The sequence below is a fragment of the Equus przewalskii genome, chromosome 2, assembly GCF_037783145.1.
Source record: "Equus przewalskii isolate Varuska chromosome 2, EquPr2, whole genome shotgun sequence".
In the NCBI taxonomy this organism is placed as follows: domain Eukaryota; kingdom Metazoa; phylum Chordata; class Mammalia; order Perissodactyla; family Equidae; genus Equus; species Equus przewalskii.
The window spans coordinates 639,236-651,929 of NC_091832.1; the positions used below are offsets into that span (position 1 = coordinate 639,236).

General features: G+C 44.7%; 1 protein-coding gene across 28 annotated transcripts in view; it reads right to left on the reverse strand.

Annotated features, from left to right (window-relative positions):
- The window catches only part of FGGY (FGGY carbohydrate kinase domain containing), a 377,677-nt gene that overhangs the window by 296,592 nt on the left and 68,391 nt on the right, over positions 1-12,694 (reverse strand). For 2 of the 28 annotated variants that reach the window (XM_070591812.1, XM_070591783.1), the window contains exon 1: positions 5,879-6,093. The exons of the other annotated variants lie outside the window; for them this stretch is intronic. In XM_070591812.1, coding sequence (XP_070447913.1) covers positions 5,879-6,078 — 200 coding nt within the window. In that variant the 5' untranslated portion in view covers positions 6,079-6,093. Of the gene's footprint in view, positions 1-5,878; positions 6,094-12,694 lie in introns of those variants that run through there. 28 annotated transcript variants of the gene reach the window in all.

Below are 12,694 nucleotides of genomic sequence, written 5' to 3' on the forward strand. Positions count from 1 at the left end.
ACTGCAGCTGGAGAAAAATACTGACATGCATGGCTAACAACATCATGTACAACTGTAATAAAAGAGGACAGGGTCTTAACGTAAGTCGAGGCCCCGCAGACTTAACCTTCCTACAGTCACATCCCATTAAGACTAGAAGCAGTAGCTAGTTTCTCCCAAGACGAGTCCTAGGGTAACAAAACTAGAAGGGCCCCCATCCTTTAGATGTGCTCTTGAACATACTGAGTCCTTGATCTGGATGGATTTTTATAGCCAGTTGATAGGTCAGACCTGAGTGCCTGTTATTTTAAAGGTCAAAGAGTTGGCAAAATGGATGTAACTGTTGTCAAGCAAGAATGAGTTCCCTTTGAAGCGTGAGGCTTAAATGCGATGGTTCTGAAGTGCTCTCTGTAGTTGCAGCAAAGGCAGGGGTGAAACAGGAAAATGCTGCCCTGTATAAACTGAGACTTCTTTGAAGTAACGCAGGGTACACTTGCCTACCCTCCTACGATAGCAGGACACACCATCAAAATCTGGGAGAAAAGGAACAATCCATGAAGTGGGTGGTGTTAGCAAACAGCCATGATGAACACCGTACTGTCTACATCTTGAAAATGTCCATGAGGAAACCTCCCTCAAAATGCTTCTGCCTCCAGTTTGATCGGCCGAGTATTTGCCTGGCCTTCTGTTCACCTGTGCTCACCTATTTATTCTTGCCCCCATGGTTCATATTTTATTCTCTGGATAACTTCTGGCCAAGTGTGTTGCTATGCCACCAAATACTTGAGTCTTTCTGTGGCTTTTATCATTCGGGACGTTTCACTATGCTGTCATCTGAACCTTCTCTGACTTACAGTTTAGAAAATGAGACTAATATTCCACCTCATAAATCAGAAACACAACCCTGTGTCCCTCATCCCATAGCCCTGGCAGTTGTGGCTGGAATACCAGCAAAATTAAGGGAAGTTCTTGCAGACTCAAATATCACAGAAATGCAATAATTTGTCTTTATTAATAGAAGGTCAAGTACCATGTACCTCTGACAGTTGCATCAATATTTTTATAGTCCTTAGGGCTTGACCTACAGCAATGTCCTCTTTAACACGAAAAAAACTTAAGTCTGAATCTTGACGTTGTTAAATCGCTTTTAGATACCTTTTTGAAAACAAGAAGATTTAAGACACCTAGCGTTCAACCTGGTACCTGGTTATCTCTGGAACCGGGGCTCCTAGAATTCCATTCCTTGGAATACTAGTCACTTCGGAGTACTCTGGAGTCCTTGGTGCTCTGCAAAACTTACAACCCATTTCTTAGAACACGCTGGTGGAGAAGATGGGAACTGACTCTCTCTCACAGCTTCCCTCAACGCAGATACAACCAGTATAACTTAAATGCTCGTCATGTCCTCAATAAATCCTCATACCATCATCATGAAGTAAGTGATATTACCTCCATTTTACAGATGAAGGAACTGCTGCTCAGCAAAGCCACTTTCCCAAAAGCACACATGTAAAGGGGCTGAACCAGGATTCCAAGTCTAATTCGAAGTCCAGTGTTCTCTTTTGCTACTGTGTAAACCAAGGCTCCACAGGGGCCAAGGCTATTTCTGGGAAGTGTGATGACGTGAAACCGCTTCCCCCACCCACCAGCTCTGCTACCTCCCCTTTCTCTGTCAAGCCTGCATCTCTGGCTCCTCCACCCTCCAGTTAGGGGACCTGAGAGAGCAGGGCTGGATGGAAGGAACACTGTATTCTTTAAGTTCCCAGATTCTAACTCCATCAGCAGTGAAAAAAAATCATAAGATACAGACACACCCAAAATTTCAAAATCTCTCACGAACCTTTGCAAAAACACTCACCGGGGCTAGGGCTTAGTCTTCCACATAAATGTCACAAAAATCAGGAACACACAGAGGTGAGATACCCAAAAAGTATAACTCATTTTCAGAAAACCCAAACGCATCATCAAAAAGACAAGAGAGAAATGCCAGCGAGCGTGTGGAGAAAAGGGAAGACTTGTACACTGCCGGTGGGAATGTAAATTGGTGCAGCCATTATGGAAAACAGTATGGAGGTTTCTCAAAAAATTAAAAATGGAACTGCCCTATGATCCGGTAATCCCACTTCTGCGCATAGATCCAAGGGAAATGAAATCAGGATCTCGAAGAGACATCTGCTCTCCTACATTCATTACAGCCTTAAACACAACAGCCAAGATATGGAAACGACCGAAGAGTCCATCTAACGGAGGGATGGAAAAAGATGTGGTGTACATAGGTACAATGGAATATTATTCATCCATGAGAAAGAAGGAATGCCTGCCATTTGCTACAACAAGGATGGACCTTCAGGGCCTTGTGCTAAGTGAAATAATTCAGAGAGAGAAAGACAAGTACTCCCTGATCTCACCTATATATGGAACCTATAAAAGCTGAACTCAGAGAAACGGAGAGTAGAGTGGTGGTTACCAGAGAATGGGGGGGGGGGGGTTGGGAATGGGGAGATGCTGGTCAATGGTACAAACTTCCAGTTATAAGATTAACAAGTTCTGGGGATCTAATGAACAGCATGGTGACTATAGCTAATAATACTGTATTATATACTTGAAAGTTGATAAGAGACCAGATCTTAAATGTTCTCACCACAAAAAAGAAATGGCCATTATGTGTTGGGATGGAGGCGCCAGCCAGAGCTATGGTGGCAATCCTTTTGCAACATGTAAGTGTATCAAATGAACTCAATGGACATCTTAAACTTACACAACGCTATATGTCAATTATATCTCAATAGACCTGAGAAAAAAATTAGAATGTCTTTATTTTTTACTCTCAAAAAAAGAAAAGCAAAAGCCAAAAGAAGGGGGTAAAATTCAGGAGAAAATAATTTAGTCTTGGGCAATGGTTCTCACACTTTAGTATCCATCAGAAACTCCTGGAGGATTTGTTAAAACACAGATTACTGGGTCCCACTCCCCAAGTTTCTAATTCAGTCAGTGGGCATGAAGCCAGAGAATCTACATTTCTAATATATTTCCAGGAGATGTTCATGCTGCTGCTCTGGGGACCACACTTGGAGAACTACTGGTTTAAGGTGAATAATCACTTACAAAATGAACTCTTTACTTTACAAAAATAGGTCTCTGCGGGATTCCATTAATAACCAGTTAACAAACAAGTACTGAATTAACTGGTCCGGATCAGATGCAATGTCGCATTGCGGTAAAAAGCCTGGACTTGGGCGCCAGCCTGCCTGGTTGAAGCCCCAGCTCTGTGCTCAGTAACTGTGTGATCCTGGACAAGTGCCTCAGCCTCTTGGAGCCTCAGTTTTCTTATCTGTCAAATATGCATGATAATTATGGTGCATATAACATAGGGACACCGGGAGGACTTCAGGGGCTGCTGTGTCTACCATGCTCCCAGTAGTGCCAGCAAAGGGTGTGTACTCTGTTATCAGCAGAAACGACTACTACTGCTATTATTACACTTTCCTCTACCTCTAGAACTGTTACGCTATGCCAATGCCTGTGTTAAGACTTGGGGACAGAGCTGTGGACCAAACACGCGAGGTCTTGCCCTCATGAAGTGACAGTCCAGCAAGGAAGAGACAACTGAAGATCCCCCACTTAAATGAGGGCTGAAAGCAGGGCGGAGAAAAGGCTAGAGTCATTTCACACTGAGCTCCATCAGGCATTGAAAATGTTTCTTACATTAGAGTGTAAACCAATGGAAAACATGATTCTGTGTGATCACACCAGACAGTTTTTCTGGAACAAACTATTACGGCTTTTAAAATACAATGGTATGAAAAGAACAGCTCTTTCTGATCAATCCCCCCAAATTCCTCAGCACCTGACAGGTGTCATGCTTTTTGCACCAAGGGCTGCAAAGGGGAACAAACCGTGGTTTCTCCACCCAAAGGGTTCCTGGTCTAGAAGGAAATAATTCCAGTAGAGAGAGAGTAGGGCTCGAAGAACCACAAGAACAACGGCCAGGGAGGGTGTAACTGCTCCAGGAGTCTGAGGGGCTTCACCAGCAACACAACATTTACATGGGGTCCTGAAGGACAAGCAACGGTGCCGCAAGCAGCAGAGGGGCGCAAGGACGTTCTAGAGGGAGGAAACAGCGCCTGTCGAGGCAAGAAGCCACACAAAGGCCTGCTCACCCAGGGAGCATGAACGTCGGTGGCAGGACGTGAAGACAGCTCACGCCTCAGTTCTGTGAAAATACCACCAGCTTCCAAAAGAAAATCTATTTGAAGCCATTTGGATGATGGTCAAAGACGGTAAGGAAATACTTGTATAAAGGGATAGTCTGTGGGCTTTTTAATGGAAGTCTCAAGCTGTCCTTGTACTATACCCTTCAGAAGGGCAATGTTTTAATGGCCACCGCTGGTAGGAAGCTCCATCTACTTGGGCCTCACACACCAGTAACAAATAATAACCACAGCTCCAGAGTGCTAATGTTTTTTGAGTCCTTAGAACACTGTCCTACAAGCTTTACACACACGAACTCTTTCAACCCCCATAACAAGCCCATGAGGTGAAATGAGGAAATGAAGTGCAGAAAGGATAAGTAACTTGCTCAAGGTCACAAAGTAAATCCCGGGCTGGCACGTCATCCTCAGGCCCAAACTCAATGGCTCGCCCTTCAGTTCATGCTCCTTCCTCCATGAAGGAAGCTCTCACAGCACTTCTCAGGGCAAATCCAGGTTTTGTAGGGCCTGAAGCTTTTATCTGAGCATCCCTTAAGAAAAGGGAGTACAAAATTGTGAAAATAAAATCAGGTGCAACAATGAATATTCACAATAAGAAAAAAATTAAAACAAATAATTGGAGCTTTGAGGATTTAGGTCCCTTTTTTCTGAGATCAGACAAGCTTACATAGAAATGCTTTCTGATTGCAACCCCTCCCCACCTGGAACATTCTATAACTTCCAGCAACTACCAGCACTCACAAGGGCCCATGCGAGTGAGGGGGACCGAAGCTTAGGCCTCACTGCGTCCCATTCATGGGAAGCCCACCTCCTCCGCTGCTTGAAAGTCTCTTAAACTCTTCCAAGCCATTTCGACAAGAGCAGATATCAGGGCCAGAGAGAGGTGGTCAGTCTACCTACAGACCAAACCAGAGGTGGAGCCTAGAGCAGTGTAGGAGGAACTAGGGTTTTCATCCTTTCTCCTCTGCTAGAAAGATGGGCCCCAGCAAGGGGTACAGCTTTGGGACCATGCAAATCTAGGTTCGGGTCCAGCCTCTGCCCTTTAGTGGCTGTGTGATCTTGAGTATGTTTCTTGACCTTTCTGAGTTTTGGTTTCCTCATCTGTAAAAATGACCCCCTGTAAAGATCTAATAGGATAACATGCATGCTGCCCAGGAAGGTCAGCTCCCTACCCCCGGCTATGCCTCTCCCATGCTTTCTCCTCCTCCTTCCCCCTCCCCCACCCCAAGTCTAGGCTAGGTAGCCAGGTCCCTTCTCTATACCCCAGCATATCCTTGGAGACCTCCACCAGAGCACAGACCATTTTCCAATGAGTTCAGCAAGCACTCCCTGGAGAGAAGGATGAAAACAGACATGCTGCCATCTCAGGAAGCTCGTGAGAGTGGACAACCACACGCCCAGGGGCCTTCTCTACCACGAAGGAGAGGCCCCCAAGGGCCAGAGCCGTGCCTCAGCCTGCTGCAGGCCCTCAGATGGGGTGGACTGGGCCTAACTGGAAACACCATGAGCCTGCCTCCTGACTGTCTGGCTCGCAACCAGTGCCCACGCCAGCCTCGCTGGGGCCACTGTCCTGGCCCCCCTCAGCCCTCCTCTCGACAGGCCAGGGCGAGGCTGGTGCACACATCCTTTTCGAGGCTGGGCCAGTGAAGTCTGGTTGACAGGGCACCGGGCCCACTGTTGGCACTCACCTCGAGAACAAAGAAGAATCCTGGCCCTTCCAAGGCAAACAAAGGCAGACTTCTCCCCACGGGTCTCTTCCTTTATGGGCAACACTATGCAGACCCCTGGTCCTCCACTGAATGACATTTAAAACAGCTCTTGTGAAGGACGGACACAGAGGCCATTTTTGTATGTGTGTGTACCAGCAGCAATGAATCGATTGTAACATGAACAATGTGCACTTCTTCCCACTTCTGAGAGAATGGCTGATACTGTGTCGTGGGCCGGGTGGGGGGAGCTAAAGAAACCAAGCCTTAAGTTTTATTACATAAAATTCTGATAAAAAGCACTTTGAAGCCTCTTTCCCATCATCAAAAAACCACTCTGGGCAAGATCAGAGCTTAACAGCCAAGAAAAAACATTCAATCCCTGAGATCATTTTCCTGAAATAGAAAACTACATATGTTTCTCAAATTTCACAGCAAGCCACTGCAGGGCCAGACTGCAGGGCTGAATCGGGCCAAAGTAAGTAAGAGAGAGAAAGAGACGAGGGGGCCGGGGTGGGAAAGAGAGTAAACAGAAGAAAGGAGCCCATTCTTCCACATCGCAGTCTAACTTACAAACACCCCAGGGTCACAGAACTTGCATTAGGGTTGCTTATCGGGCGGCCTTTACTTTGTCAAATTAAGACGCATTGCCATGGATTAGCAAGACTCCTTAAATCCAGCATGACTTCATGGTTGGCTCGGAGTTCAGCGTCTCTAGGGCCAGCCGCCAGGAACACATCCACTGCAGGGCCTCCTGCCCCTCTCTCCGTGCTGACCTGCCTGACTTTTCCATGGAGACGGCGGAGCAGAATCCCAAGCAGACTGGCTGTCAGTGTTAATTAAAAGTCCAAACAGCCCTTTAGAAACTATCTCCAGCTCAATATTTATAGAGAATATGCGGCTCCTCTCAGGCAGGGCTGGAGGGGGGAGTGGGAGGTCGAGGGCAGAAACAGGTTTGAATGGCATTTGGAACCCATTAATTTTTAAAGACAGGCTGCCACTCTATATAGACCCAGAGAGGTTCAAAACGTAACGAAACTAGGAAGACGAATGAACTGAAGATTGTTTACAAAGCCTAGGGAGAGCGCTCAGTTTTTGAAAAGAATAATATCTGGGCAATAATGAGAGCCGACACTTTTTACTGGTGAATGTGGGTTTTGGCACATTTTTACAATACAGGTTGACAATTTTTTGTATTTAACAAAAGGAAAAGCAATCTTCTAAATGACTTGGGAACAAAGGGCTCCCTGACAGCAATCTCTTAATAACATTTAAGTATTCTCTTCAAAGGCCTTTGACAATAATTGAAAGGGAGGAAGAAAGAAAAATTAAAAAAACAAGAAAAAAGGGAAGTATATTAAAAAAAGAAACTGAATCGAAAAAGAGAAACAGAGAAGGAAAGAGTGCGGCCTTCAACACGAATCCCCTCCAAAGGCTGGATTCAAGGTCTAGCTTCAGCAACACTTTTCAAAGGAATGAGTTTCAAGAAAGAAGCCAAAGAGAGACTTTAGTCAAAACCACTGCGTCACACAGACACAGGACTTGAGTCCCTGTGGGAGCCACGTGGGCCACCAACGCAACCAGCGAATCATGCAAATGAAGAAGGCAAGTGATGGGGCCCATGGCGACCTGGCTGGACGAGACACAAGTCTCCGAGTTTCCAACCACGCCCCCTCGTGCACCTTGAGAGGCAGGTCCTGGACACCAAGCCCTCACAGCCCTGCCGGTGCCATGGGCTCCAAGACTGAGTGCTCATCCCTTGATCAGATTGACTGAAACCTAGAGGCTGTCCAGAATCACACAGACACAGCCTATTCAAAAGGCCCAACAACTAGTTCACACGAGAGTCCACCGGCAGAGGCCGCCGCCCTGCAGAGGATGCCGCCCTGCAGAGGACGCTCATCTGAGAGTCCACGAGCCTGGCGCGCCCGTCCATCCCGAGCAAGGCCTTCTCTGGTCAGAGCAAAGGATCTTGGAATGCGGTACCATGTGGGGAAGGTCCCCTTAAAGGCTAACTCCTACTCTACCCACTGGTTTCACCCTCAGAGTGAGACCCTTCTGGGATTCAGTCATGTCACCTGGAAAATGAGATGTCCTTAACTTTCTTAGCACTTTTACAGTTTCAAAACATTTTCAACAGAGAACATACTATTTGTAAATGAGGAACCATATTCAGAGATGGTTCCACTTTACCATATTGCAAGAGCAAATGGGATTAAATTCTAAAAGTGATTCAAGGTCTCAGAGAAAATTGTTAAGTAAAGGAAAAGTTATATTGCTGCTCAGCTGGAAAATTACAGTCATACTGGCTATCATCTTTCAAGCATACAAAATTCATGTCTAGATGTACACAGCAGAAATCTGAAAACACATATAGAAAAGGAACACATTCAGACTGGTGGTTCTTGATGAAGGTATGTATCATAACCACCCAGGTCACACATTGTGACCCCCACTGTCCCAAAGGGCAAAGGTAGGTATTTTTAACCTTTTCCATCCAGATTTCTCTGCTGATGAAAAGGAAGAAAGCTCAGCCTTCCCCAGACTTGGCCTGGGCGCAGCAGACGCAGGAGGACAGCAGGGGTCTGAGCGCGCAGCTCCAGCGCAGGGCAGCAGGAGCACGCCCAGTCGAGGAGTCCGTGCCTGGATTCGGACCCTCCGAGAGGGAGGCACGAGAAGCCCTGATAGTAACACTTCGTTCCCCCTCCTGCCCCCTGACTGGCTTGGCATATTCCGCTCTCTCCTGCCCTCTCTGGACATTCAGCCTCCGGATACTCGCTGGCCTGTGGCCTCCTGGCACCAACCCATTTCCTCACACACACACCAGCTCTGAGACCTTCTGAGATACACTCACACTTCTCGACTCACTGATCACATCCACAGGAAGCCAAGACAAAACCCCGTAATGGGGGAGAAAGGCTGTCAAACAGGTTATCTGGTTTCTAAACGGCCCATCCTCCACACTCCACTCCCAAGCAGGTCACTGAATTTTAGGTTCACCTTAAAATTTTTAAATAAAAAGAAATAAAAATTAAAGACTAAAGGGCAGGAAAAACAGAGGCAGACTTCCTGCACACAACCACACAGCCAAGGCTCATCCGAGGCGCGACCCACGGGGCTCCATCGTCTCCACAGAGCAAACCCACGTCAATCTGTCCTCCTTCAACCATGAGAGGGAACTGGGACTGAGAGGGACAGGGTGACCTGCCCCAGTTCTCCCAGCTGAGAAGAGGCAGAGCAAAACTGAGAGCTAAGGGCTATCCGGCTCCTGCCCTCATCCGGATGTGACAGTTAAACAAGTGTGACCTACTGCTGCCAGATTAGAAAAGGGCACCCCTGAGGTGCTCTATTAACACATAAGCAAGGAACAAGCCAAGGGGTGAGTGAACAAAGGACAGAATTGTGAGCTACAGTTGCTCACACTCTACAACTCCTCCTGCATGATGCTCCCCACGCTTACCCGCCATAGTCATTATCACAGGAGGATTACAAATCGGCATCTGGCATACTGGCCAAAGTAATTGACTGAGAAATTACAATTTTGTGATTGTCTTTTTACCTGCCCCAAATTAATTTTCCCTCTTTTCTTCAGTAGTAAGAGAAATACAATTTTATTCAGAGAGCAACACATCCAGCTAAAGTCCTATTTTGCCGAGTGTCCATTCTAGCTAGATGGGACCATAAACCTAAGTGTTGGCCAACGACATGTGAGCTGAAGTATGATGTAGATCTTCAAAGACAGTTGTTTAAAAAAGGCTGATCAGATATGTGGTGCATCTTTTTTATGCGCTTCCCCCACCTTCCTTCTTCCCGCTATGTGGAATGTGGACTTCATACCTGAGACTCCAGCAGCCATCTTGGACCATGAGATGACCCTGAGAACAGAAGTCAGGGCTGAAGATGGCGAAGTAAAAATGTCAAAAGAACTAGTGTCCTTGATGACTTCAGGGGCCATCACAGTAGCCCAAGACTCCACGCATCTAGATTATTTATGGGAGACAATGAACCCTTATGTGTTTAAGACAGGCTATTTTGAATTTTCTATTATTTCTATTCCTATTATTCATCAGTGAAGAGATAAGGATCATATTTCTTCCATAAGAGTGAAAGCATTCTTCTTTTCCAAAAATAACGGTAAAGGAAATCTAATACTTACAGGCCATTTCTCAGCACTATTAAATACAGTAAAAATAAGCTGACGTGAGAGGATGGCTGAAGCGTTCTTCAAAGAACCTAGAAGAACCGTTTCACACCATCGTTCCGAGAGACCACCCTTCAGTGCAACCACAAGACAATGCAAACCACAGAGCTTTAGCATCAAGCATCAGGAATAACTGTAATTTTTTTTTCCAGAACTCTTTGATTTTATGAAACTACCTGGGGAATCCTTATCAAGTTTCAACCAAGGTCTGGCCAAAAAATGTTACTTCTAGGATGATCTAAATGCAATCCATTTTACTTTCATTCAAAAGATTTGCAGCATTATTCATAGTAGCCAAAAGAAAGAAACAACCCAAGTGTCCAGCCTGGGTCCACCAACAGGAGAATGGAAAAGCAAGATGTAGTATATGCACATGGTGGAATATCATTCAGTGATAAAAAGGAAGGAAGTTCTACACATGCTACAACATGGATGAATCTTGAGGACATTATGCATGTGAACAATGACAGACACAAAAGGACAAATGCTCTAGGATCCTACTTGCCTGAGATGCCTAGAACAGGCAAATTCACAGAGACAGAAAGCAGATTAGAGGTTAATGGGGGGCCTGGGGAGGGCAGGCATGGGGATTGTTGCTCGGTGGTTGCAGTTTCTGTTTGGAGGGATGAATAAATTCTGGAAATAGACAGTGGTGACGGTCATTCCACACTGTGAATGTAATGGAGGCCACTGCACTGCACTGTAACTTAAAAACAGTTAAAATAGTAAATTTTATGCTACATATATTTTATTACAATTTGTAAACATTAATAATATATCGAAACTACTTAACTGTATACTTTAAATAGGCAAATTGTACAGTACGTGAATTATATTTCAATGAAGTGGTTTTTAAAAAAAATCAAGTCTTATCTCAGACATGCAAGTGAGAAAGGCCAAGTGCTCTGGGGACTCTGAGGAGCCCCCAGGGGCGGTACCGGAGCAGAAGCTTCTCCCCTCTGCTCGCCACGATGCTGCCTTGGCCCTTAGGGAGATGAGACTGCCACACCTGCTCTCTCCCTCAGAGCAGAGCCAGAGGAAGCACAGCGGACTCGGCACCCCATTCCCCTACTTAAGTTTCTCCAAGGGGGTAAGGAAAATTCACCCGAACATTGACAGACTGGAATACATTAAGCCATGTTTTCAGGGTCATTGTGTTAAAGACAAGGTGATAAGTCATGCCTAGAATATCGAGTCCACTCCTTCACTTTCTATGCCTTGGGGCAACCAGTGTGCCTTGGCTTCAGGTAAGCACACTTGAGCAGGGTCTGCATCCACGTTGCCGACTCAGTTACTTGACTTGATATCTGCTTGACAACTCTGGTCTTCCCTCCCCCATATATGTGCATATACCCCTGAACATGCAGATGCTAGCTGAGCCCCCTCTGAGCTGCGTTATCCATCCAGTACGCCAGAAGCTCTGTACATTAGAGTTGAGAGAAGATTTCCTATGATAATGAGGTAGTTTTCCATTCTTCATTTAGCTAATACACTTTGTATATAGTCTCCCTCAGTCAGAACTCCTATGGCAAGAAAGAGTGAGGGGCACTTTGAACCCTGAACAATAGGGGCATCTGTTAGGAGTTTAAATAATGAGGATTAACGTTAATTGTCCTAAGTGTGATAACGCACTCTGGTTCTGCAAGAGAATGTCAGCATTCTCGGGTGATTGTGTTACAGAATCTAGGAGGGAGGGATGTGGTGTTGCAACTCATTTACAAATGATTCAGCAAAAGAAACACACATATGCATATCAGATACAGGTGGACGGAGAGGACACTGGAGAGCACAAATGTAAAATGATAACTGACGAATACAGGCAAAAGAGATGGTGCTCAGTGTACCATTCTCTCAACTTTTCTGTAGGGTTAAAATTTTTTCAAAAATAACCTGGGGAAAAATACTAAAGCAAAACAAACCAACAATAATGAGTTCTCACCAGTATTTAAGAAAACACTGAAATCCCAATAAAAATACTAGTAATTGACATGAATATGTAGTTGACATATGTAATACTCATTGACATAATTAGTAATTGCCATCAATTGACATAAATTAATAAAATAAGTAGTTGGTAAATATAAAAAAATTAATTGCATTTAATAATCAAAAAATGCAAATAAAATAAGATACCATTTTAAGCCTAAAAACTTGGCAAAATTGACAAAGACATATTCTATTGACATAGGATAGAATATTATACAAGTATCAAAAACATTTTCAGATAATAGTGATAAGGAAAATACAATAATAGATTAAGAAAAAAGTAAGTTGTATAAAGTAGACTTACAATTTAAAAAATGAAAAAACAGTCGAATAAGAGTCTAAACAACGATACTACTTTTGAGATACTGAAGATTATGTTTGGAAAATGACTATAGATCTGGATTCATGGCCCAATCATAATCTTCTGACAGATCAGCAAATAACCACAAGAAAAATAACAGTACAATAATATCCTTTATAAGTGCGGAACACAGAATCATGCAAATCAGGAAAATAACTACGACTTTAAAAGGAATTACAGTTCCTAAAACCATAAATTCAGCTCTTTAAAGTAGAAGACAGAATATTTACTGACAACATACACAGGATTG